The sequence below is a fragment of the Hylobates moloch genome, unplaced genomic scaffold, assembly GCF_009828535.3.
Source record: "Hylobates moloch isolate HMO894 unplaced genomic scaffold, HMol_V3 SCAFFOLD_7, whole genome shotgun sequence".
Taxonomy (NCBI): domain Eukaryota; kingdom Metazoa; phylum Chordata; class Mammalia; order Primates; family Hylobatidae; genus Hylobates; species Hylobates moloch.
Genome location: NW_026652282.1, coordinates 33,607,609 through 33,635,189, shown reverse-complemented (window position 1 = coordinate 33,635,189; position 27,581 = coordinate 33,607,609). Strand labels below are relative to the sequence as shown.

General features: G+C 41.8%; 1 protein-coding gene across 3 annotated transcripts in view; it reads left to right on the top strand.

Moving 5' to 3' along the window:
- SRPX (sushi repeat containing protein X-linked) overlaps positions 1–27,581 on the top strand; it is an 87,241-nt gene that overhangs the window by 53,592 nt on the left and 6,068 nt on the right. The window contains exons 5-10 of one of the 3 annotated variants that reach the window (XM_032756718.2): positions 986–1,112; positions 4,828–4,949; positions 5,686–5,865; positions 8,940–9,073; positions 11,395–11,516; positions 16,378–16,929. In XM_032756718.2, coding sequence (XP_032612609.1) covers positions 986–1,112; positions 4,828–4,949; positions 5,686–5,865; positions 8,940–9,073; positions 11,395–11,516; positions 16,378–16,561 — 869 coding nt within the window. In that variant the 3' untranslated portion in view covers positions 16,562–16,929. Of the gene's footprint in view, positions 1–985; positions 1,113–4,827; positions 4,950–5,685; positions 5,866–8,939; positions 9,074–11,394; positions 11,517–16,377; positions 16,930–27,581 lie in introns of those variants that run through there. The other 2 variants (XM_032756719.2, XM_032756720.2) reach the window with 2 other exon arrangements.

Here is a 27,581-nt window from a genome sequence, read left to right as displayed (position 1 = left end):
GTTATCACTATCGAGGCAGAACTCTTATTACCAGGTAGAGAAACTACTTGAAGAAATTTGGGAGGCTTTTGGAGGTCCAGAGCCACAGTAAAACTGCTGTCCCAGAACACAAAACCATAAGTGTAGTTCAGTAGCAGTTCAAGGGGAGAGTGGACCCAGACAGACCATTGCCTATTTTAAGATATTAAGCAATATGTTGATAATAGGTAGCAGGAACAGAGAGAGCTTGTTCCGGTGGCAAGTGCTCTGACTTAGATTGTAATTCACAGTGCCATTATCTACATGTGTGGTCTTAAATAAATCACTTAAGTTATTTGAGCCTCAGTTTGCACATCTGTAAAATGAGAGTTGGGTGGCTCCTCTACACCTCCATAGCATTCACTTTTACCTTGCCTGGGGCATTGCCATTTTCTACCTCATGTTATATCTCGTGTGTGGTAATGTAATCCCTCCAATACATGGCAAATTCTCTGAAATGTCAGGAGCACATGATTCTCTTGCCTTTGTGCACCCCCAACCCCAGCAGTTGGAATGAAGCCTTGGATAAGATTGGTACTCATGAAAAATTTGTTGCCTTGAATTGAATCTGACTAGATGATAGCTAGAGTGCCTTTCTCTAATATTCCATGATGCTGTCTTCAAATGACTTCTAGTTTCAGCTGGGTAACTGCCATGTGGCCTTCGGTAGGCAGAGTTTGGAAGCATGGGGAGGAAAGGCTGTAACTAATGAATTACCCACAGGACACCTCGCAAGGCCAGTTGATTGCAGGTTTAGCCCTGCAAATGTGAGTATTTAAACAATCTTCAAAACTTAGCAGGAGAGTAAAAGCATTATGAAGGGAGAAAAGGGGAATATATAGGGTGAACAAACTCTCTGAAAATGGAGAATACCCAGAGGCTTTGGTATTTTAAACTTTGGGTGTTGAACCCCAGTTTGACTAGATATTTCTTGATGATGATGAGAATGTTTTGGTTATATTTGCAGATATGGAACCTCCTAGAATCAAGTGCCCAAGTGTGAAGGAACGCATTGCAGAACCCAACAAACTGACAGTCCGGGTGTCCTGGGAGACACCCGAAGGAAGAGACACAGCAGATGGTATTCTTACTGAGTAAGTGAAACTTGGCAGATAAAATGATGCTGTCTCTTTTATGTGAGATGTTTACTAGCCAGAGTAGGGGAGTGTATATATGCTGGTCTATTGATGCTTTCAGATGTGGTCCCCCTGGTCACTACCTAACATATTATATATGTCACCTATGTATTTGTTGATTGCCTGTCTCTATTATAATATGTTCACTGCTATGTTGTTAATGCCCAGAATTGTGCCTGGCACATAGTTAGCGCTCAGTAAATCCTTACTGAAGGAAAAAAGAGAAATAAGGGGTGGTGAATGATGTGATTATCATACATTGCAGGCCTGTATCAAAACATCTTGGCTGGGTGCGGTGGCTCATGCCTGTAATCCCAGCACTTTGTGAGGATGAGGCAGGCGGATCACTTGAGGTCAGGAGTTTGAGACCAGCCTGGCTAACATGGTGAAACCCCATCTCTACTAAAAATACAAAAATTAGGCAGGTATGGTGGCACACACCTGTAATCCCAGCTACTCAGGAGGCTGAGGCATGAGAATCTCTTGAACCCGTGAGGCTGAGGTTGCAGTGAGCCAAGATTGTGCCACTGTGCTCCAGCCTGGGTGACAGAGTGAGACACCATCTCAAAAAAATTAAAAAAAAAATCTCATGTACCCCATAAATATATATACCTACCATATACTCACAAAAATTAAAAATAAAAAAAAATTTAAAAGAAGGGGTGGTGAGAAGAAGGGAAGGAGGAACAGAAGGGGACAGAGGAAGCCAGTTGGTTAATTTAGGGATAGAGCCACCCCCACTGCCTGCCCAGGCAGACCCTACTCACGCCCCCAGGCCATTACCTGCACTGGGAAGCCGTCAGTGTCTCCCATGTGGTGCCAGAGGCTGCCGCTCTTGTGCTCTGTGAGTACAGTTTAGTGCAGAACTTTTTCACCCCTTGTTTTTCGGCTGTATTTATCTCTTTCAAAGCTTTTTAATTTATTTTTAAAACTCCTGATCATATCAAACACTTACAGATGCTTATTTAAAAAAAGAGAAGGTATCTTCTGCTTTCTTCCCCACCTCTACCCCATTCTCCTGGACCAATTTCATTCATAGTTTGACATGTGTCTGAGTTGCTTTTTGCTGGTATGTTTGTTTTACCAACTTCAATGAGAAGCATTCTTAAGAAGCTTTTAAAAATGGGTGGATCCCTTTGTGAGGGTTAGCTACGTGTTGTTCTAATCTAGCATTTGGGCCTGTACCCCTGCAACTGTTTGGTTGGCCTTCCTATTCCCTGGAGACCACTACTTCATGTTAGCACGTTCATATCTGTGCCTTAAAGTTTACGGGCATATTAGAGTTCCCCACTGAGTTTTCATCTGTAGATGAAAGGATACCTCTGACTTATCTCCTGGTGATCCATAAAGCAAGAAAAGACTTTCTAGAATCCTATCAACCAGAAACATTTTTACACAATGATTAGCAATAACAGTACAGTTTCTAGTGAGAGAGGCAGGACATTTTGTTCCTACATTCCAATAATCTTCCCCCAGTGCCTCATCTAGCTTAAGTAATATTACTAGTTATGCTCTCCCATTGTAACTTCTCAAAGATAAAGTTTGACCATTAAAAAATTATTTGCTATCACATACACATCCCACAAATCCCTTTGAAGAAAATGTAGGCAATCAGAATTGAAAAGTAAGTTGACGTAATCAGGGATTGGGTTTTATTTACCTTTGACTCTTCAGGGTCTAGCACAATGCCTGGCCCAGCCCCTAGCATATAGTAGGTTTTTAGATTTTTGCAGCTCTGACTGCTGTTGAAAAATCCTGTATGATAAACACAAAACATCAAGCCATCAGATGACTCTATTTGTCTACAAGCTTTGTGAGAATATTCACCTTGTTGTTTTTGTGGGTAGCTTGCGTAATATGGTTAGGAGTATTAAATTTTATTTGATTTTTTTATTTTTTGAGACAGATTCTCATTCTGTTGCCCAGGCTGGAGTGCAGTGACACGATCTTGGCTCACGGCAACCTCCGCCTCCCAGGTTCAAGCGATTCTCCTGCCTCAGCCTCCTGAGTAGCTGGGATTACAGGTGTGCACCACCATGCCCTGCTAATTTTTATACTTTTGGTAGAGATGGGTTTTTGCCATGTTGGCCAGGCTGGTCTTGCACTCCTGACCTCAGGTGATCTGCCCACCTCGGCCTCCCAAAGTGCTGGGATTATATTCATGAGCCACTGCACCTGGCAGGATTGTTACATTTCAAAACAGCATCTCAGTACTCTCCTGTCCCTTTGTTCAGAGCAGCTGTCTGCTTCCAGAGTTCTACAGCCCAGAGGCCAGAAAGGCTTAGAGCAGGATGCGTTGGGAATGTACTCCAACAGGATGAGGAGTTCAGAGAAGGCTGTCTTGTTCCCTTTTCGCTCTTACTTGGGCTCCTTGCTGCCCTGACATTTCTCCTATGACCCCTTCCACCACTTCCTATCCAAGCTACTGCTCTATCGCTCCCTTGTGAGGGAGAAGGTTCTAGTGTCAAGCTCTGAGACAAGTGCTTCTTGTGAGTTCCCTTATTTACTCCTTCTGTTATTCGCATGTCACAGGCGAAACAAAGTCTCAGAGAGGTTACATCCACTTATATTTGAAGTATCACTCCTCTCAGGTTTATCTGAATTTAAATTGTGCTTTCTAAAGACCTTAAAGCATCTAAAGCCAACAGCAGCATGTCTCAAAATAGTGGGATTTCTGACATTTTCCCAAGACCCCTCTCTCATACCTGGTAAACAGCCACCTCACCCACCTACATGTAAGGCCTTCCTCAGTGGTGACAATGATAATTCCACATGTTCATTATTAGCAAATATTCTCATCATTCCCAGAACTGTAGGGAGATGGGGAATTATATGTATATTGAAAAACAGAACATAGATTTTGATCATGCTATACTTATTGGTGTTCTCATTAGGCAGCCAAGAAAAAAGATAAACTCACCCTAGCTGTGTGACCTTGGGCAAGTTTTTTAGCCTTTTTGTGCCTCAGTTTCCTCATCTGTGAATCAGAGATAATACTACCTACCTAATAGGGTTGTTGGTTTAAATAAGGAGGATTAAGTGAATATATGCAAAATGCCTAGAACCATGCCTAACATGTAAGGTTTATGTAAAGTGCAGAGAACACTTTTCCACTTTTCGTCATTATTATTATGTTATTAGGATAACCAAGGAATCACAGAGAACTTGCCTTTAGGTCTCCACTGTCCCAGATAGAAAAAACAGAGAAAGTTCTAGTACCCCCCCCCCCCGCCCCCCTGCAGGCCCAAATTGCCAGTGACTGCTTGGACTGTATTCTCTAATGATTTTCCTCACAGAAAATTCCCTCGTCTTCCCAACAGTGAGGCAATTCAGGTCCTCCCTGGAACAAGAGTGAGATTGAAGGAAGAGACTTGGGCCCTATATTTTTCATCCTCCCTCCCCCATCTACCCACTTCCCTACCATTCTACCCTTCAGCAAGAAAAAAGTCTAACCTTCCCAGTAGTTTGGGTCTTCCATTTTCTGGTCACAAACTGCTCTTCTAAAACAGACTAAAGCTTAGGAGATTCTATTCTTCAAGAAATTTTTGTTCTACTTAAAGTGATCTAATGGTTGCCCCTCGGTCTCTCCATGTCCTGTAAAGAGTAGGGGGTCGTCACTTGCTTGTCAGATCCATAATGTCATCTTTCCTGTTTCTGATTTTTTTTCTCTAAGTGTCATTCTGAAAGGCCTCCCCCCAGGCTCCAACTTTCCAGAAGGAGACCACAAGATCCAGTACACAGTCTATGACAGAGCTGAGAATAAGGGCACTTGCAAATTTCGAGTTAAAGTAAGAGGTAAGAGTACCGCTTACTGGTTTTTTTTCCCCCTCTCTTTAGAAGAGCAAAGGGAAGCAGGTCCTCAAGCCAGAACTCTCTCAAGTGCCTACTGTGGTGGGAGACTTGCCAGCTTTAGATTAGCCTCTAATGAGGCTTGGGGAAATGCCCTATCTTAATGCCTGAATTTCATGATACACATCTGGATGGGCGTCAGTGTTGCCAGATTATTTAAGGAGTTCCCAGGACTAGTCTTACAGGAGCCCATAGCTGACTGTCCCAGAAGAATATTATTCAATAATTTTTCCATCCCTGAGCTTAGGTGACCAGCTGAAGCCTGTGAGTCCATCCACAACCAGGGTGAATAGGAGCCCCCTAATTTGGGCCACCAGGAGAACATGTTTTTAGTGTTCTAGTATCATTGGTATGAAAGAAAATGATTTTAAGGGTTATTTTATGCCTGATGGTTTGGGCAACTAATTGCTAACCATCTTTACTCCTTACTCTCCTGGACTTCACTTCCTCATCTGTAACACTAGGGGCGAAACCAGTTGATATCAGTGGTCTCATTGGTATGGATGGTGACCATTGCAAGACTCACTCACTGACCAAATAGTCATCCCTCCTCCCTCACTCATTTCACAGGCTGATGTAGAAGCCTGATTGCAAAGCTGATGCCTCTGCATCCTCACCTTTTCTGCTTACTCTGTGGTTGGGAGCTCAGCACTGAGACCCCTCTGGACTTGTGTCCCTACAGTCAAACGCTGTGGCAAACTCAATGCCCCAGAGAATGGTTACATGAAGTGCTCCAGCGACGGTGATAATTATGGAGCCACCTGTGAGTTCTCCTGCATCGGCGGCTATGAGCTCCAGGGTAGCCCTGCCCGAGTATGTCAATCCAACCTGGCTTGGTCTGGCACGGAGCCCACCTGTGCAGGTAGGTATGCAGCCCCTCCAGCCTGCAGCAGAACCTGTAAACCCCTTGGTTCTTGATTCCAGTGCAAGAGAGGTTTCCCTTCATATACTTTGAGAAGTTCATGGCCATCCCTCTTTATCTGAGTGGATGAACATAGTCCCTAGATCCCTGCTGCAGCTCATCTCATCTGCCATCCATCTTGCCTCTGCCTATCCTCTAATTTCCCTTTGATGTCCTCTAAGGAAGAAGCTCAAGGTAGGAACCTAGGGCCAGCCTTTGGTGACATTATGAATCAGCAAAATTTGCTCTAGTTTCCTTTGTTCTAGAAATGTAAGGATCTTATTTATAAAGCTAGTACATTGCCATGTAGAGACAATATCATACCTGCTTTGCATCACTGGCATGAAAGTTACATAGACCTTGGGCATTTGGAATCTTTCGTCCTATGTAAAATGAAGAAAATAATACCTCATCTACCTCTTGAGTTGTTGTAAGGATTAAATGAGGTCATCTGTGGGACAGTGGAATAGAGCAGTGCCTGGTACAGGCAAAGCCTTATGCCAGCTCTTATTCCTGATGAAGAAAAATTGGGCTGAGTAATGAGTCTGAAACTTGGACTAGCCAGAAAATTATGGACATATCTCTTGTTTATAGACTTCTCTTTTTCTCATTTCCTGGTACCCTTTCATCTTTATCACTTTCTTTTAATTGAAGCCCCCATTTAGAGTTAAGTGACAGACAGACATATATACCATCAGCTAAATGACTGAGATTCTTCAATTTCATGTATTAAAGTAGAAAGAACACACCTATTATAGACTCCCTACCTAAGGACTTCATGCCCACCATGTTGGCATTAAGGCCTGGGGTGTGGTGTCTAACAGGCTCCTAGACCTATGTGGTCCAACATGGTAGCCACTAGCTATGTGTGGCTACTAAGCACTTGAAATGAGGCTAATCTGAATTGAGATATGCTATAAGTGTAAAATATATACCAATTTCAAAATCTCAGTGTGAAAAAGAATATGAAGTATCTTAATTTTTTATATTGATTACATGTTGAAATGAAATATTTTGGATACATTGGGTTAGATAAAACATAAAATCCTTTCTACCTATCTCTTTATACTTTTTGTTTGTTTGTTTGAGAGTAGTCTCGCTCTGTCACCCAGGCTAGAGTGCAGTGGCGCGATCTCGGCTCACTGCAACCTCCGCCTCCCGGGTTCCAGTGATTCTCCTGCCCCAGCCTCCCGAGTAGCTGGGACTACAGGTGCATGCCACCATGCCTGGCTAATTTTTTTTATTTTTAGTAAAGACGGGGTTTCGCCGTGTTAGCCAGGATGTTCTTGATCTCCTGACCTCGTGATCTACCTGCCTCGGCCTCCCAAAGTGCTGGGATTACAGGTGTGAGACACTGCGCCCAGTCTCTTTACACTTTTTTAATGAGGCAACTAGAAAATTTAAGATTAAATATAGTGGCTTACATTGTATTTCTCTTGACCAGAGCTAGCCTAGACTCTGAGTCCCTGGAGCAGGGAAGAGGGCAGGAAAGAGGGCAGGAACTGTGTATCACTCAGTGTGACATCCTAGTACCTAGCATAGAGCTTGGCACATGGCAGGCACTCAGTGTATAATGGCTGAATGAATGAATGTGTGAATGGACAAACACTTCAGTGCAAACCTAAAATGTGAAATATGAAAACCAAGATTATAAATTATACATGGCATCTACTAGTTTTCTCATATTATTTCTTCTCTGGGGCTAAGCCTTTTGCTTGCCTATCTATACAACATCCTTCATTGACCTTGAACAGCTGGAATTAGTTGTCATTTATTTGCTTAAAGGGAAGACCTATTATAAAACTGCCTTATCCCATGTCCTCTATGCCTGTGTTGCTTGCTCTGTGGCCTTTGTGCCCCATATTGCTTTGCCCCTTCTGCACCAAGGAGGCAGACTTCAGAGATTCTGAGCCATTCCAAAGCCAGCCTGGCCATTGCCCATTCTCTTACCCTTCTGCCTCTCTGCACCCCTTTCCCCAGCAGATACTATGGTGCTTGGCCCATATGCCTTTCACATTCCCATCTATGTTCAAAAGGCTACTTACTGCAATTAACTGGGTCTCTCTGTCTGAGAGCATTTCTTTCCTGGCTATGAAAGCATTGTCAGCCCATGCACAGAGCCAGCTGGAAGTGATGGAGAGTTAGTGCCCCAGAAGCAGCCCTCAAAAATGATGGAGCAATTGTATAAATACTCCAGTTCCCTCCAGTGGGTTAATTCTGGAGGTATGTTGTATATCATCTCCTAGAGTTCCCCAGTGGGAGTGAGTTCCAAATGCCCACAGCAATAACTTGCTTGATAACCAATTGGTATTGTTTTCTTTCCTTCACTGTCTCACTTCCTGACATAGACAGAATAATGGTCCACCAAAGATGTCCACATCCTAATCCCCGGAACCTGAGAATATGTTACCTTATGTGAAAAAAGGGATTTTACAGATGTAATTAAGTTAAGGATTTTGAGATGGGAAGAGTATCCTGGATTACCCAGTGGGCCCAATGTAATCACAAGCCTTCTTATATAAAGGAGGCAGAACTGATGTCAGACTCATAGAAAGAGACGATGGAAGGAGAGGTCAGAGAGAAGAGAGATTTGAAGATGCTACACTGCTGCCTTTGAAGATGGAGGAAGGGACTACTAGCCAAGGAATGAATGTGGCCTCTCGATGCTGAAAAAGACAAGAAATCAGATTCTCCCCTAGAACCTCCATGGGAACATAACCCTGCCAACACCTTGATTTTAGCTCCATGAGACCAGGATCTTTTAGATCCTGACCTGCAATATCTAAAAGAATAAGTTTGTATTATGTTAAGTCACTAAGTTTATGGTGATTTGCTACAGCAGCAAGAGGAAGTGAATATACTTCCTCACTCCTCCACAAGTGCTTCTTGGGACTGCCTCCCAAATAAACTATTTACACTTGAATCCTTATCTCAGGGTTTACTTCTTACACAAATGGTTCTGTGTGTCATCACAGGCTCTGTTGAGCCAGAACAAGTAGAAGGTTTCTGACCCATGTGGCCACTTCTGATTACAGCCATGAATGTCAATGTGGGCGTCAGAACGGCAGCTGCACTTCTGGATCAGTTTTATGAGAAAAGGAGACTCCTCATTGTGTCCACACCCACAGCCCGAAACCTCCTTTACCGGCTCCAGCTAGGAATGCTGCAGGTGAGTCCTCGAGGCAGGGCCAAGGTGGGAGGGAGACCTTTAACAGGAAGGGCCCAGCCATTTCGCTAAAAGCAAAGGCCAGATTCAGTGCCTAATCCACTTCCAGTGAGTTTCAGGAACTGGCACTTTAGAGCTACCACCATTCGTTTCTGGTTCTGGGCCATAACCTGATTAACATTGACTCCTTAGAGTTAACCCAATCATTTTCCAACTAATGAGGTTTGTCTGTCTTCACCAATAAGTCTAATTGACATGCTGTCCAGGCCTAGCCACAGAACAATTGTCTTTGCTGAACCTGTCCAGGATATGCCTGGCTGGAAGCAATCAATTAGCTGCCTGCCCACATTTTTCCCCAGGGAATTTCTTTGACTCAGAGGGTGACAGCCATTTTTTTTTTTAGAAAAGTGGTTCTCAATGTGTGATCCATGGACCAGACCAGCAGCATCAGCATCACCTGGGAGCTTGATAGACATGCCAATTCTCAGGGCCCCTCCCAGACCTACTGTGTCAGAATCTACACTTTTAACAAAATCTCCAGGTGATTCCTAAGCACTCTAAAGTTTGAGGGTCACTTTTCTGAGAAATGTGTCCTTCTCAGCTACGTAAATTTTGTAGCTACTAAATGAGGCAACCAACATCTTGGGTGTGTGGGGAAGGATGACTAGAAACTGTAAGGATCAAACTAGAAGTTGCTTGCTTTTGTCCTGAAGCTGGTTTGCAAAAGAGTGGCTAACTTCACTGAATACTAAAGAGGCAGGATGTATGCTTTGCCATGGATACAGTGCTGCACATTTTTTTGAGACTATTTTATTCATTTATTACAGTGGATAGAACTAAGTGCTTAGAACAGTCTTGATTTAATCAAAGGCTACAATTTACTTCTCATGTCAGCATTAATAAAATGGACAATAATAAGTCTCTTTTCACTCTTCCCACGTACTTGAAGAACTGCCTATGAACTCTGAAGAGCCATATAAAATTTTTGTGAGCTCCCTTGATAGGAACCAAATTCATTGCATCTTTACCCTTGGTCCCCACCAGCTTACCTTTCCTTGTATCTCCTTGTCCAAGCCAGGGGCTTGCTCTTCAGAAAACACAAGCTTATACCTCTGTCTTTTGTGGGAAATTGGCATTGCAGGCTATATTCCATGATCATGCATTTCCTCATCTGTTCTTATTCCATAGGAAAATGAATTAAGCCAAACAACTTGCTTTTCCTCTGTGTCAGCAAACTATGGTGACCCATGGCTAGTTTTGGTAAATTAACTTTTGTTGGACACAGCCACACTAATTCATCTGTGCATGATCTACAATTGCTTTTGCACTACAATGATGGAGTGCAGTGGTTAGAACAGAGGCCATCCAACCTTGCCAAGCCTGAAATACTCCTGGCCCTTTACAGAGAAAGATTGCCATCGTTGCTCTAGTCTGTCCCATCCCTTCAGACACTTGCTAACTTAACAACTGGTTGGATAAGATATTTTATATCAAGATATTTTGATGTGACCTCCTCCTCCAAATATACTTACATTTGCATTTTAACCAGAGCCTTCAAAGAAAGGTTTGATTGACTTAGGCATTTCAGTGAGAGTAATACAAAAGTCTATTTCTAACTTTTTAAACTTTTCAACCAGTTCTGTAACCTCATATAGGGATGTTTCAGTGGAATTTTGGTAAAACATATTTGATGTTTTCATCTTTCAAGACTTCAAAATTTCTTTTCCCATTTAGCCAAATTCGTCATATTTGTCTTACATTACCTTTTTTTTTTATTGCCTTTGCCATTCCTGATGAGCCCTCCTGACACGTGGTTGACTGGGCCACATTCCCAAAGTTCTTGCCAAGAGCCAGCTTAGAGGCTTGGAATCTTTTATCCTCTTTTCCCCTGGGATTGGGTGTGGAGGGCATAGGGCAGGGGAGTGTGGAGAGTGGAAACGGCAGAGAAGTGGACTCTGGAAATAGAGTAGTCTTCTCTCCTTGCAAAGAAAAAGTTAGAATCCTCTGGGGTGATCTTGGACACTTTTTAGGAAATTTGACTCACTGAAGGTCTCACCCTGTCTGGAAATACATAGACTGCCCTTTTGCTTAGGTTTTCAACATCCCACTGTCAAGCCATATCTGAATGATTCCTCTAGGAAAGGTATTTAGGTTTTTATAGCCACCAGCTTAACCCCAATTTCTCATCTGTTTTCAGGACAGTTCAGAGGGAGCAAATAAACTTCCAGAGACAGGCCAGTGCTGCTTCTGTCAGTCTCTAGTTTGATAAGGATGTCTTTTTTAGCCATGCTCATACTTCCCCTGTTGGGTTTTCTTTTTCCCAGCAAGCACAGTGTGGCCTTGATCTTCGACACATCACCGTGGTGGAGCTGGTGGGTGTGTTCCCGACTCTCATTGGCAGGATAGGAGCAAAGATTATGCCTCCAGCCCTAGCACTGCAGCTCAGGTAGGGGGAAGTTCTGTTCTTAAATCTTATCCCCTATGAATGCACTTTTAACTGATTAGCTTCCCTGGTTTCTTTCTATTCAGGATTGAGTTCAGGCAACCTTCAATGTTCAATGGCTTTTATTCTGGGAGTGTTATAACCATGCTAATCAGTATGTTGCTGTTTGTTCAAATAAATTGTGCAGTAGGTAATTACCAGTGTTTTCTTTCTTACTCCCTCCAACCAACTATTTTTGCTTCGTGTGTGTGTGTGTGTGTGTGTGTGTGTGGTTGGTGGAGGAAGGATGGCTAGGAGAGGAGGACCTGAAGAAAAGACTTAAGCAATCGTTGGTCTTATTAGAAGAGCATGCATCCAATTAGTCTTTCCAGGCTTGGTCTCTTTTTTCTCCATGCTTCCAGAACACTTGTTCATACCTCTATTTTAACAATTATATTTTACTTTCATAATCCTTACAAAGTTGGAGCCATGGATTTTAGTCACTGAATAATGATGTATTAAAGAAGCAGAATTCAACAACCAAAAGGTAATTTCAGAATAACCCAAATTTCTACTTGCATCTCTTGACCACTGTGAAGTGGATAATTAGGCTAAGGAGCAAAACTCCTTAAAATCTTCCTTTCTAACACAGCCTTTTCTCTCACACACTGCATGGGAGAGTACAGATCTCTGTTTTCAGGGTACCAGGCTGCTCCCTGTCTCTCAGGGTCTCAGGCAGTTACAAACATCTGGAACACATGGCTTTCAGGCTTCTGCAAATGTGGGGAATACTTCATGTTGGAGGTGCCACACCTTGGTCACTCTCTTAGTTCATTGGCCAGAACTAGTTACATGATTGCAATTCACTTTTAAGGGAGGCTGGGAAATGAAGTCTTTCTGTATTGCCAGAAAGAAGAAAATGAAATGGGACTTGGTAAACGCTATCACACCTGTTCAGAGGGCACAGAAATTCCTTGAGAGGTTATATGATAGAAACATATCCTTAGCAAATGATGCTATGGATAGACACAATAGCTTCTTCCTCTAATTTCCCTGTTTTCCAGCTGCCTTTGACCCATCCCATGTTTGATTTGTACCACTTTCCACCCAAAAAGATTCTGCCACATTCCCACCAAGGTAAAACAAAACAAAACAAAACAAAAAAAAAACAACAAAAAAAAAACTCAGAGGCCAGGATGGAAGAAAAATAAGGTGATTCGTGAGTTCTCTTTAGTCGGCTGATGAATGGAGAAGGCTGGGTACACTCATATGCTTTTGTTTTTGTTATATTTTACTGCATTTGCATGTAGCACCTCCCCATACTGACTTCAGTAGCAGAGCTTTCAAATATTTGCTACTCAGTACCTAGCACAGTACCTGGCACCATGTTGGCGCTAAGTGGAGTAAATGACTCAAAATTTCATTGAAACAGCCTTACTATTTCCAGAGGTGATAATAGCTTTTAAAAGTATATTGTATATTTACAGTTAGTATACAAATACTTCAAGTTGAAGTGTACAAAACTTAAGACAGAGTTGTGTTGATATCTAAATATTTATGGTGAATATTTTCAAAGTAGGTTTTATGAAGCTGTTGCTTATTTAGAACTACTTGCTCATATCCTGTGTCAATGATTTTTTAAAACTTGTTGCAGAATTTTCTGAATGGTCTTTGGATTGAATGTGTGTATGCGTGTGTGTATGTCATCTTCATAAAATCTTGATGTGATTTTAAACTGTTTAATCTACTTGAAGAACAGAAAAATGTGATTAAAAAATACTTGTCATTCAGATTGTATATATTGGGGCTACCATAGACTTCTGCAGGCTGAAGATGATTTTTGAATACATTATGTCGTGGTTCTCAAACTTTTAGCCTCCATCAGAATCCCCTGGAGGGCTTGTTAAAATACATATTGCTGGAGTCTACACCGTAGGCTGTAAACTGTGTTTCTGATTCAGTAGGTCTCTGGTCGTACCGGAGAATTTGCATTTCTAGTGAGCTCCCAAGAGACCACATGGTGAGGACCACTGGCCTAGTTTTTTACCAAAGCCTTTACAGTTTTGAAATAGAATTTTTGCCCAGCAGCCTTCAAGGAAAGAGTCAATCACTATTTTGCAGTTGGATGATAGTCCAGGTAAATGTCATGCAGAAATGATCACTCAGGTGCATTACCTAATGGATTCTGTGTCAGGCCGGCATGCCTGTGTTACCAGACATATCAGTGAGAAACAAAGAGCTTGGCAGAACCTTTTCCCTTTGAATTGGAAAGGTTTTTTTTAGACACCTTGGAGTCTAGTGCAGAGGAAAAAAGATGATTTAGGCAAAGAATGGAAAGCGAAAGAGGAGAAGGAAAAGCATGACGTCTGCATAATGTAAAAGTTCTCTTGTCTGGCTGTAAGACTATTTTCAAATAGCACCGAGGTCGTAATAAAACCCTTGAAGGGAGTCAACAGAAAGAAGAGACTGGGTGCCTGGGGTTGCAGGGTCACCACCTACCTTCTTTCTTACCATCATTTCTTTTTTATCTGGAGGTATGATCTGATTCATGCTTTCCAGAGGAATTTTCCAGCAATCTCAGGGAAGACAGGGACCAAGAAAGCCATAATTTCGTTTTTTTTTTTTTTTTTTTTGAGACGGAGTCTTGCTCTGTCGCCCAGGCTGGAGTGCAGTGGCGCGATCTCGGCTCACTGCAAGCTCCGCCTCCCGGGTTCACGCCATTCTCCTGCCTCAGCCTCCGAGTAGCTGGGACTACAGGCGCCCGCCACCACGCCCGGCTAATTTTTTGTATTTTTAGTAGAGACGGGGTTTCACTGTGGTCTTGATCTCCTGACCTCGTGATCCACCCGCCTCGGCCTCCCAAAGTGCTGGGATTACAAGCGTGAGCCACCGCGCCCGGCCTGAAAGCCATAATTTCTACACCCACATTATTCTTTGAGTCCACAGTGTTCCCTGGAAGACTTTCCAGGAAGAACTCCTTCCAATCTGACGACAGACACATATGTAACTCAGACATACTGTCGGCATCACACCTCATCCCCGATTTTGTGTGGTGTTTGATCATTCATCCCCAAGATTTCTGTGGTCTTTCGGCCCTAGTGGGATGCATTCCTGTGGCTGCTGCTAGCCTGCTGATCCAGCCACTCAGCTCTTCCCATGACAGTTTTCCCTCTTTACATTCTGTGTCAATCAAGGCACAAGACTTACACAGGAATGTGTGTGGTAGCAGATGGTGGCACCGTGGTGGTGGTGGTGGCGGTTCCCGTCCTAGTCTCACAAGCACGATAAAAAAAATGAATGCTCCAATGTCTTATTGGTCACCCTTTCCCACAGGCTTCAGCCACCACATTCCCTATTCCTCTGTTTCCTGAGAGCTCCCTGTGCCAGAACTCCTCCGTGCTCCCAAAAGAAAACTCAATACCCTTCCTCTTAAAGATGCAGAGCATTTTATCTCTTCATTCACACCTTGCTTTGCAGCCTACATTCGCGTGTTCAGAACTCATTAATGCACTTTGCAGTCATCTACTTCTGAGCTCCCCTCTTAGCACTGCAGGAAACCTGGCAGAGGCATTGCCATGTCTTCTTTCTTTCATTTCTAGTCACTGGGAGTGAATTGGCAATTTAGCTCCCCACTGGGATAAAATACAAATTATTCCCTTCTTCCTTGAAACTCCCTCTTAAAAGGCAGAAAAAAAGTAGTTTGTGTTCTATATAGTGATTTTTTAACCTTGATGTTTGTATGAGGAAAACATATTTTACTTTAAATCCAGATGGCAGTGTATATTCTGCCTCCTACACAATCTCAAAATATCCAAACTGAAAAAAAAATCTGGAGAAGAGACTGAGTGGGCTCATTTGTTCATTGGGCTCAGCTTATCTGTTTGTTTGCTTTCTCTGGCTATTCCCATCTAAATATGTTTGTGTTGATATAAAAATCATATTTTTTAGTTTAAATTCTAGTGTGGTAGAGCGGAAAGAACACCAGACACTTGAAACCACTTCATATACTTTTTTTGGAATTATTTGGGGTACAAATTATGATCAACCAAGTCAGAATATATGGGGTGTAGACCAAGCTCAATCCCTTATAACTCTGCAGTCCTGAGCTGGCCACTGAATAGGCCAGAACTATCATGCTGGGAAATTATATCAATCAGCTTTACCTAGCCCAGAGTTTCTCAGCCTTGGCACTATTGCTATGTGGGAACAGATAATTCTTTGTTTGGCGGGGAGAGTTGGCTGTGCATTGCAAGATGTTTAGCAGCATTCCTGGCCTCTACCCACTAAATGCCGGTCACATCTTCACTCTCCACTGTGACAACCAAAAATATCTCCAGACATGGCCAAATTTCCCCTGGGGGTGGGGAGCAAAATCACCCCTTTTCATAATCACTGACTTTGTCCTAGTGTGTATGTGGTCATGCAACACTAGTCAGCAAACGTGGGTTTTGGGTTGATTCCAGACTTGGATTGATTCCAATTCAATTAAAAAAAAAAATCTGTTAGCCTTGTATGCACCTTGTAGCAAATGTTGGTATATGGCACCATTGTACATCTGAAGTCTTCCTGACTATAATCTAAAACTAAAGCAGTGCTTTTCAACCTCTCATGTACATACCAGTCATCTGGGGATCTTGATAATAATGCAGACACTTATTCAGTAGGCTTGGGGTTGGGCATGAGAGTCTCCATTTCTAGCAAGTTCTCATGTGATGCTGCTGGTCCAAGGGTCACAGTTTGAGTAGACAGGGTCTAAAGGATGATTCAGTCCTTCATTGTGTCAAAGCTTTCTCTGCACACTGTCACAGTAGGGCTCTGGTTGATCCACCAGGACCCTTGGGAGTCATGGTTTGACTTAGTGTCCTCTTTTCTTTGTCTGCCGCAGGCTGTTGCTGCAGATCCCACTCTACTCCTTCAGTATGGTGCTAGTGGATAAGCATGGCATGGACAAAGAGCGCTATGTCTCCCTGGTGATGCCTGTGGCCCTGTTCAACCTGATTGACACTTTTCCCTTGAGAAAAGAAGAGATGGTCCTACAAGCCGAAATGGGCCAGACCTGTAACACCTGACATGATGGTTCCTCTCTTGGCAGTTCCTCTTCATTGTCTACATAGTGACATGCACACGGGAAAGCTTTAAAAATATCCTTGATGTACAGATTTTTATTTGTAATTTTAAAAGTCTATTTTATTATGAGCTTTCTTTGCACTTAAAAATTAGCATGCTGCTTTTTGTACTTAGAAGTGTTTCAAAAAATTATATGACTATATTTACTCTTTCTAACTTTCTTTACTCCATCATGGCCAGTTGATTTTGTAGAGAAATTAGAACCCATAACCATACACGGGCTATCAACATGTTATTCAGTGTGACACCTAACTCTTTTCTATTTTGTTTTTTAAATAAGACTTTTATTAATAAAATGTTTTGGAGCAAATTTAATAGAACTCACTTTGTTTATCAAGCACCAGCCATACTTGTTCAGTGTGGTCAGTGGTTTTAGGATTGTGATCCTTAGTGGTGTTTTAAGAATGGAAAAAATTTAATTAGTCTTTCTAGGAGCTCTGCTGAGCTGGGAGAGAGCTGAGCTGTCAGGTGTTCAAGTAGCCAATTAAAGCCACAAGCTGAAAATGAAAGAGTTAAGCCTTCAGTCACAATCTAAAATCAGAGGAAGCATCAACTTCACTGTTCCATTTTCCCCTGTGGGACAGCAGGCTGGTCAAGATTCAAGTGGAGCAGCACAGACGTGGGGTCATCTTTCTATTGAGGGAGCCCTGAACAAAAGGCTCTGGCAGTTTTACGGACCCTGGAGTCATGTGGTGGGGTAGGAGTGGAAAAGTCCTGGGCACTGAGGCAGAGTGAAGGAAAGTATCCTCAAATTTTTTCCCTTTTCCTTACCCCATAAGATCTCAGCAGAGGAACCTGAAGACCTCTTGCCCAAGGCCTCAGATAAAGGGCCTAGAAATGAAGGCACAGGGCTAGGAATGTAAATATGTGAAAGAGCATGATTGGCCAGGGGGTCTGAGTCTTTGACTGCAACACCCCACAGAGACTGCCATACGCTGGCTGTGCACCAAGTCTGGTGTGTGGAGGGCAGCTTTCCCGGTGAAGCCTGCCAGGTAAAGTCTTTGTCATCACCTGTGATCAGGCCTGAAAAATCACACATTGGTTTTTAACCAGTAGCCAGACTCCTCAATTCTTCCATGCAAATCTTGAAATTTTTCCTCCATTTTCAGAATATCAGTTTGGTTCACAATCTATTCCTAAACAAAATGACTAAGTGAATGATGTTTCCCACTGGTTTCCCACTGAAAATCTTGCAGAACTTTTCTGTGTACCTTTTGGACCTTATAGAAACAATAGATAAATTCTAACATACGGAGAGTTAACACAGAAAGCAGATTTAATAATTTTTTTTGAATATTAGGCAGGGCGATTGCTGAACTGCCAATAGGTTTACACTCTATTTACAAACATGATTTTGTTCACAGAGCATACTAGAAGCCAATTTTTGACTTCTGTCTTCTTCAGATGTATCAGAAAGGTCAATGGCATGGCTCCTAGAGGAATGTCAAATAGTGACCAATTGGAAACCATGAAAAGTTCAAGAGGGGTGGGAAGAGGGTGAAGGATAAAAGACTACAAATTGGGTTCAGTGTACACTGCTCAGGTGATGGGTGCACCAAAATCTCACTGCTAAAGAACTTACTCATGTAACCAAATAGCCACCTGTTCTCCAAAAACTTATGGAAATAAAAGAAAAAAGGAAAAGTTCAAGAGATCATTTGTTGCAATTAAGTAAGCATATATCTGCCTCTACCTTTGTTAAAGCTCTCTTGCTTTGACAAGTCAGCCTGTGCCCTTTGCCCCATACCCTGAAAGGTTCAAACCTTGAAGATGAGCTGACATTTAAGGAACTACTTGGATTCCTTCAAACCAATTTACCTGATGACTTGGAATATTGCAAGCACTTTTCCCAACAAGATCAACAGACTATTTGAAGATCAATGAATCCACTATGGTATTTTAAAAGTAAATACCCTGCATCAAAATTTGGGGACATTTCTAAAGATTAATTAATAGCCTCTCTCTAGAGAACCAGTTTCCCACTGGAAATCTTGCAGAACTTTTCTATGTACCTTTTGGACCTCATAAAAACAAATAAACAAACATAAACAATTCCTAGTTCTGCTTGCTTACAGTTTGGTACTGCAGAACTTCTACACATGCATGCAGGTTGTAGTATATATACACACACACACACACACACACACACACACACATATATATATATATTCAGATATAGTTGTTGTCTGTGGGAGGTTAGTCCAGTAGAAACCGTTATTAGAAATCTAGTAGTGAAGGATGAACTAGAAGGTGGAAGAGTCCAGTCCATTTACGGAGAACTGCAGATTTACCTTTACAAACTCTCAACTCTCGAGCTTAGATCATTGGAGTGGGCAGTGAAGGAGAGGAAAGGCAGTGCACATTGAAGCAAGGGTTAATGCTCAGGATGTTGATACGTATACTATTCCTGCAGTAAAAATCACCCCAAAAATCAGTGTCTTAAAACAACAAACATATTATCTCTCACAATTTCTGTGGGTCAGGGATTTGGGAGCAACTTAGCTGGCCAATCCTGGCTTGGAGTCTCTCTTGAGATTGCTGTCATATCTTGGCTGGGACTGCGGTCAAAGGATTGACTGGGGGGCTGGAGAATCTGCTTCCATGGTGGCTCACTCACATGACTGGCAAGTTGGTGCTGGTCGTTGGAAGAGATCTCTGTTTGTCCCCACGTGTTGCATGAATGTTCTCATAACATGGTAGTTGGCTTCCTCTGGTAGAAGTGATCCAAGAAAGGACAAAGTGGAAGAGGCAATATCTTTTATGACATAGTCTCAATAGACACACACTGTTACTTCCACAGTATCCTGTTGGTCCAACAGATCAGCCCTATATAATGGGGAAGAGGACAACACAATAGGATGGATACTAAGAAGTAAAGATCACTGGGGCCTATTTTGAAGGCCAGCTTCTGCTGGTTCCCATAGCTGCTGACAACTTCTTAACTGGGGACATGGCTATTTATTTATTTATTGGTATAAATTTAGAGGGTACAAGTGCAATTTTGTGACATGGATATGTTGCATAGTGGTGAAGTCTAGGCTTTCGGTATCATTATCACCCAAATAGTGTACACATTATACCCATTAAGGAATTTCTCATTTCTCATCCCCACCCACCCTTACCCTTCTGAAACTCTACTATTATTCCACACTCTATGTCCATGTGTACACGTTATTTAGCTTCCACTTATAAGTGAGAACATATAGTATTTGACTTTCTGTTTCTGAGTTAGTTTACTTAATGGCCTCCAGTTCCGTCCATGTTGTTGCAAAGGACATGATTTCATTCTTTTTGTTATGGCTGAGTAGTATTCCATTGTGTGTGTGTCTGTGTGTGTGTGTGTATCACATTTTCTGTATCCAATCATCTGTTGATGCACACTTAGATTGATTCCATATCTTTGCTCTTGTGAATAGTGCAGCTGTAAACATACAAGTGCAAGTGTCTTTTTATATAATGATTTCTTTTCCTTTGGGTATATACGCAGGGGTGGGATTGCTGGATCAAATGGTAGTTCTATTTTTAGTTCTTTGAGAAATCTCCATATTGTTTTCCATACAGGTTGGATTAATTTACAATTCCACCAACAATGTATAAGGATTCCCTTCTCTCCACATCCTCGCCAACCTCTTTCATTTTTTTGACGTTTTAATAATGAGGGACATGGCTTCTTTATGGTAGAAAACATGGAGTAGTTCTAGAATAAACAAATATAATTGTGGCTTCCCAAATTGGTAGGAAAATTCCCACCTTGGCAGTCCCAGGTGGTTTAGGTACTTTTTTATGGAAGGTCAGCATAAAGCCTATTTTTTTAGCCTTCCACTCCAGATAAGAACAAAATCCTTTCCCTTTGAACTAGCTTGCGTTGACTCTATTCTCTGTAATTAAGTCCTTAATGATACAGACAGTAAAATTAAAAGTGTAGTCTTGAAACACTGGATTTCTTGGACTTTTCTTCCTTACAATTCCACAGTTAATAGTGATATCAAGCATCTCTTGAAGACATATCTTATAAGCCATGATAAAATCATTCAGTATAATTGACCATTTTTCTTCAGCAATGCTTAGTCACACAGGTTGAGGAAGAGAGAAGGCATACTGAAAGACTAATCTAGGGGTAGATGGTTGTGACAAAGGTATGGTGGCAGGACAAGGGGAGGGAGTTGGTTGTAGTATTGAGAAAATGGATTGTGTGATTACACACAAGGACAAGAGCTAGTCTAAAAAGAAACTCGGGAGGCTGAGGCAGGAGAATGGCGTGAACCCGGGAGGTGGAGCTTGCAGTGAGCCAACGTCGCGCCACTGCACTCCAGCCTGGGCGACAGAGCGAGACTCCATCTCAAAAACAAAAAAAAACACAAAAACAAAAAACAGTAGCGGTGCTGACCTATTCAAAGAATATAGGGAAAGGCTAATGATCCTAATGTGGTTTAAGAGTGAATATAATCGGTACAAAGATACGAGAGATTTGGAAGAGAGGAAGAAAATATCATTGAAATTGTGATGTTAGGAAGTTGAATAAATTATCCATATGGGTGATGTGGATACTGGCAGGAGTTAAGGCAAAGGAGATAAGTGAGAGTCAAATTCCAAGGATGTATAGAGTGGAGGAGATAACTGTGTATAGATAGGTGACTGTAAGGAAAGCATGATGGAAAGTGATCTGGTAGATGGCAGGATTCTCAGAGAAGGTCTTTTGCTCAGATTAGGAAAGAATGATCAATTAAGAAGGAGCTGTGGGGAATTGAGCAGATGTTGACATTACCTCTCAACCAAGTGATATTAAAGTATGAAAGAGCAACCTGCTGTAAGAAAAGTGACAAAGAGGAAAACAAGAATTTACTCAAGAATATTTTGAAAAGATACTAAAGCTGTAGGAAGGTGCTATGGTTTGGATATATGACTCCTCTAAGTCTCATGTTGAAATTTGATTCCCAGTGTTGAAAGTGGGGTCTAATGTGAGATGTTTGGGTCATAGGGACACATCCCTCCTGAATGGCTTGGTGCCATCCTGGCAGTAAGGAGTGAGTTGTTCCTCTGTTAGTTCCTGTGAGAATTCTCCTGAGAACTGGTCATCAAAAAGAGCCTCCAGCTGCACTCCCCTCTCCCTTGCTTCCTGTCTTGCCATGTGTTCTCTGTACATACCAGGTCCCCTTCGCCTTCCTCCACAAGTGGAAGCAGTATGAGGCCCTCATCAGAAGCAGATGCTGGCTCTATGCTTCTTGTACAGCCTGCAGAACTATGAACCAAGTAAACCTCTTTTCTTTATAAATTACCCAGCCTCGGCTATTCCTTTATAGCAACACAAATGGACTGAGACAAAAGGTCATTTTACTATGAAATGTGTGTGTGTGTGTGTGTGTGTGTGTGTATGTGTGGCAATAGTCCAGAGGCATCAAAGTCTGGAAGAGAGTTGGGCTAGGGGACGCTCAGAGCAGTATGAGAATGAGACAACAACAAGACCAGTGAGGGAGACAGCTCATGCCTATAACTGGAGGATTACAGACATCAAGAGACATGGATGAACTTGATAGGCTTTGAGGTTTCCATTTTCAGAGGACAATTGTTTTAGTGCCAGAACTGACATTCCTTGTGATTCCTGTGTAACCTATCTTAGGCACCAAGGCAGGAAGAGTCAGGTCCAGCCCCCTACCATGACCAGAACTGACCTTATGGTGGAGGCTGGGCCTGGTTCTTCCTGCCTTGAGGTGTCTAGCACAGGTTACACAGGAATCATCATGAACTCCACGAGGAGACAGGACTTCCTAGAGAGTATTTGGCTCTATGTGTGGGGCAGGGAAACTCAAAAAGAGCCTGTTGCTGTTGTCAAAAGGCAAGAATATTTTCAGAGGTAACCGAGGTAATATTTTTAAAAATATTCTTTCATTTTTTTGATGGACTCTTAGTTTGATTCCTTATCTTGGCTATTGTGAATAATGCCACAATAAACATGGGAGTGCAGATGTGTCTTCAACACACTGATTTTATTAGATTGTAAGACAATTGGCCAGGTGTGGTGGCTCACACCTGTAATCACAGCACTTTGGGAGGTCAAGGTGAGAGGACTGCTTGAGCCCAGGAAATCAAGACTAGCCTGGGCCAACATAGCAGGACCCTGTCTCTATAAAAAATGTTTAAAAATTATCTGGGTGTGGAGGCACACACCTGTGGTCCCAGATACTTGGAAGGCTGAGGTGAGAGGATCACTCGAGCCTGGGAGGCTGAGGCTGCAGTGAGCTGTGATCATGCCACTGCATTCCAGCTTGGGTGACAGAATGAGACCCTGTCAAAAAAAAAAAAAAAAAAAAAAAAGATTGTGAGGCAATTGGATGTGTTATGATGGCCTTTGGCCCAACATCAGAACCACCCCCGGCAAGATGATATTAAACCAGACTTGCTGAGTAGATTGTGGGGAAATAGATTTTACAGAACACTGCACAGATGGAGGAGGACATATTGTTCAAGGGTCTGGTATGGCTCTGCTGTCACCCCACAGATGAGAACGTGGCCTTGCTAATCTTAGTTCAAAATAGGAAGAGACAGGAATTAAATTTCATTTAAAGGCAGACTATCCCATATCATACTAACCTCTCTGCTGATAACAATTATAACTCTGGACAAAATAAAGAAAGAGAAGTTACTGGAACTCATTGGCACTCAACCAAAAGCAGGCAGAGACTGAAAGAACTATGACTTTGAAAGAATGTAAGCACATTGGGTAACATGCACATTTGGTTGGCTTTTCCCTTGAGGACTTTTCCATTTGCTAGTGTACTGGATGTGGAACTCAAGCAGAAGGCTGTACTCTTACTGGGCTGAGGATTCAGAGGATGAAGGCAGGACGACCAGAGAGTGTGGAAATGGAGGAGATATGTGAAAGGAGAAAGCCAGTGGGTGGGATTTGGGAGGGGGAACCCAAATGTGCATATAAATTGCCTCAAATCTTTAACTGACCCCTGAGCTGTGCATGCACAGAGTGAGGCTACAAGAAGTCCAGGAGGAAGACAAAATAGCTGAAGGGAAAGACCTGAGCTGAGCAGTGATCTCAGCAGCTGATCTGTGCTGGAGAGATAGTTTGGAGGTCAAATCCTTTCAAGTTAAAGGAGCTCAGTGAACAGGTTCAGCTTCCACTGAAAATCCAGGACTACTCTTCAAAAGTAAAGAACAAGGCTCAGGATTAAGTTAAATCAAAGTAGACCTCCTTAACAAAGCCTAAAATCAAGCTTCCACAACATCAAGCTGGGCGAATTAGTAATTTAACTGTCTGCAAAAACAAAAATGTGAACAGCCTATGTCTATAAAAATTTCCTTAAACCCGCAGTTCTCAAACCTTTGAAGGATTCCAAAGTACTTTATGTGGGTTACATCTCTCAATATTTATCAGGTTAGAAATCAAAACAGAAATTTTAAAAATTATATTTCCATGCATTTCAAAAAATAAATTTATTGCATGATGATGTAGATAACATATTTTTGAGAAAATCTAAGTATGTTTTGCAAAACAAAAAAGTGAGATGAGAAGCATCATTTTACATTTTTGCAAGTCTCTTCAAAGTCTGGCATAATAGAAGATAGCTAGTTTCTCATATATGCTTTCCTAGTCAGTCTCTTGCAATATGTTATTTTCACTGAAATATAAGAAGAAAATCTGGCTTCACAGATATATGTATATACACACACACATACACACACACACACATATATACACACACACATATATGTATTTGGAAAAGGGAGGAGTATTTTTAATAGCCTATTTAGATAACTGTGAATATTTTTCTTATTTTTTTATTTTTTATTTATTTATTTTTATTTATTTATTTATTTTTTTGAGACGGAGTCTTGCTCTGTCCCCCAGGCTGGAGTGCAGTGGCGCGATCTCGGCTCACTACAAGCTCCGCCTCCCGGGTTCACACCATTCTCCTGCCTCAGCCTCTGCGAGTAGCTGGGACTACAGGCGCCCGCCAACATGCCTGGCTAATTTTTTTTTTTTTGTATTTTTAGTAGAGACAGGGTTTCACCGTGTTAGCCAGGATGGTCTCGATCTCCTGACCTCGTGATCCGCCCGCCTCGGCCTCCCAAAGTGCTGGGATTACAGGCTTGAGCCACTGCGCCCGGCCGACTGTGAATATTTTTTGACACTTCACCAAAAGTCAACAAGTTGTAGTTCCTTAACGAATAATCGTGATATGAAAACTCTTTGTACTCTGTTGCATTAAAATCGATTGGTTTATCTTGCGCTTTGAATGTATCTTTTATCTATGCACAATTTTGTAACTCATGCATCCATCATTTAGAAAACACTGGTTCATTGAATCAAGTAGCTCTTCCAAAGATTGATACATTTTGTTACACAATATTGGAATCTCACATTAGTTAATGTCATCACCAATCTTATCAGAAAAGTGTATAAGTATTAGGAAGCTGTCACAGTCACAATGGTGGATACAAGTTTTCTAAAATTCTAATTTTTGCTTCAAAGCTCGAATATTATCATTGGCAACAAGTACTGCCAATTGTTTTCCCTGAAGTGACAGGCTCACTTTGTTCATTTTTGAAAAAGTGTCTGCCAAATTCTCAAGCCTGAATAACCCGTTATTTGTTCTTTAAAATAAAAAGAATGCTGAAAATGCATCATACTTTGGTATACACAGAAAATATTTAAAACATATGTACTTATGGGTCAAGATTTAATAACAGTATTCTTTACTGCTTCATCAGGGATATTCTTAAATAAAACTGGTATTTTACTTTTCTTACTATGAAAGCATGAAGATAAAAATATGCACTGCCTTGATTCATGCCATAGTGCTACAGTTTTGCACAGTGACAAGAGCAAGTAAGGAAGATAGTTTTGACCTTGCTAACCCCTTGAAAAAGTTTTAGGATACCCAGGAGTCCAAAGACCAAACATTGTACTGCCTTAAACTGAAGAACCCCGTTTGTTAATATAATTCTGGAATTGTGATGGAATCTGGAATAGAAAGGAGTGGAAAAACCCCAAAATTTGGCATCTTTCTTAACTCTGGTAGGTCTTGTGGGGACGGTTCCTAATAGCTGTGTGCCTTGTAGAGACCCCACACTTAAGGGAACATTTCTCCACATGTGCTGCATCTGCTCCTCCTCTTTGCAGCTATCTTTCTTTTGATAGGTTCTGTATCCTTAGCTAAATTAATCAGAAATGAATAGCAGGGATGAGTGGACCCTTTTGGCTCATCAAGACTCTAAGCTGTGAGGGAGGGAGAGCATCAGGATAAATAGCTAATGCATGTGGGGCTTAATACCTAGGTGATGGGTTGATAGGTGCAGCAAACCATCATGGCACACGTTTACCTATGTGACAAACCTGCACGTGCTGCACATGTATCCAAGAACTTTAAATTTTAAAAAAAATCTAAACTGTAACACTGCATTCAAATTATCTCATTTAATCTTCACAAAAAGTCACCAATATTTCATCTCCTCTCAGCTTTACTTGCTTGTTAACAGCATTAAGGCTGAGACAGTAACTGAAGAAGGGACACTGAGGGCTTCTTGTATAGCAGTGTTCTAAGGGTTGCTGCAGTAAGGGGGCTGTCTTTGTCAGCAAGACTGCAAACATGACAACCTTGGCCTACCAGCCCTCTCAATACACTTTATGCCTTAACCTTGGATATGCATTCAGATTACTCAGGGAGCTTTAAAAAATACTGATGATTTGGTGCCACACCCAGAGATTATGATATAATTGGTCTAGGTGCAGACAGGACTTGAGGGATTTTAAAAGCTTCCAAGGGGATTCTCATGTGAAGCCAAGGGTGAGAACCACTGTTTTGGGTGAGGTGAGAAAGATGCCAGGTATAACCATGATGGGAATACGCCTCCCCCTTTGGAGAAACACTTGTTATTGCTTCTCTGCCTTTGGCCAATGTTTTTAGCGTTTGCATTACAAAGTTAAACTTATGTTTAACTCATTTAAAATATGGCACTTGTTTCTCCTTAGGACAAAGCTGCAGGAATGTGGCAAAGCACCTAGCTTTGTTCATCAGAATCAGTTTTACTAATGAATGTGCAGTGTACGGATGCATTTCTGTTACTATGGTGTCATTTCTGAAGATGCTCAACAGCTTAAGGATTTGTTTTTCTGTTTGCTCTATGGCTGCATTGGAGCTTGAAGAAAATTTAATTTCTCTGCATCGTGTTTGAAATGTTGTATTGTCTCTCTCTACATCAGAAACAATTTTCTGTGGAGGATGGTGCTGTGCTTAGGCAGCAGTGCCGTGAGACTAACAAATTGATTTCAAATGGAACTGAAATGCCATTATCTGGTCACAGATCAAATCTGAATCTTTTGCTCTTGAGTATCTTCCAATGTGTCGCTTAGTTTCATGAAATTCCGTTTGACTCTTGGGCAAGCTAAGTGGATTTCTGATGCCTTCTGAGACTAAGCATGAACTTCCAGGCTTGGAAAGAGGAGTTACTTTGCTCTCTCTTGAAAAACCAGAAAGAGAAGAAATACTTTTATTTCTCAACAAGTGGCAGCAATTTAGAAGATGAACTTTGTGAAGGGACTGAGTTCCAAGACCCTCTAGAGCAATGCTCCTCAGAATGTGGTCCTTGTACTAGTTGCTGGTCCCCGCACCATTTATTACCGGTTTACAAGGAGATAAGGAGTTTGCCCAAGACTGGAAATCAACAATGTCAATAAATTTGTTATTTAGTTCAGCTGATGTTTTTGATTGCAAAACTTTCCATGGAGGAAGCCACACCCTGATTTACATTCTGATGCAAGCTCCCTATCCTATCATGGGCCAGAACTTTGAGTAGCATTTCCCTAGAGGAGGGCCAGAGGTGAGACACTTGTTCCTTTGTCTCTATAGAGACCAATTAGTAAATTATGTAAATTAGGAAAGAAAATGCAATGGAGTTTTTCAAGGGCACAGTAGCTTTTTTTCCAGACTGAGTAGTCTCAGTCATTACTAG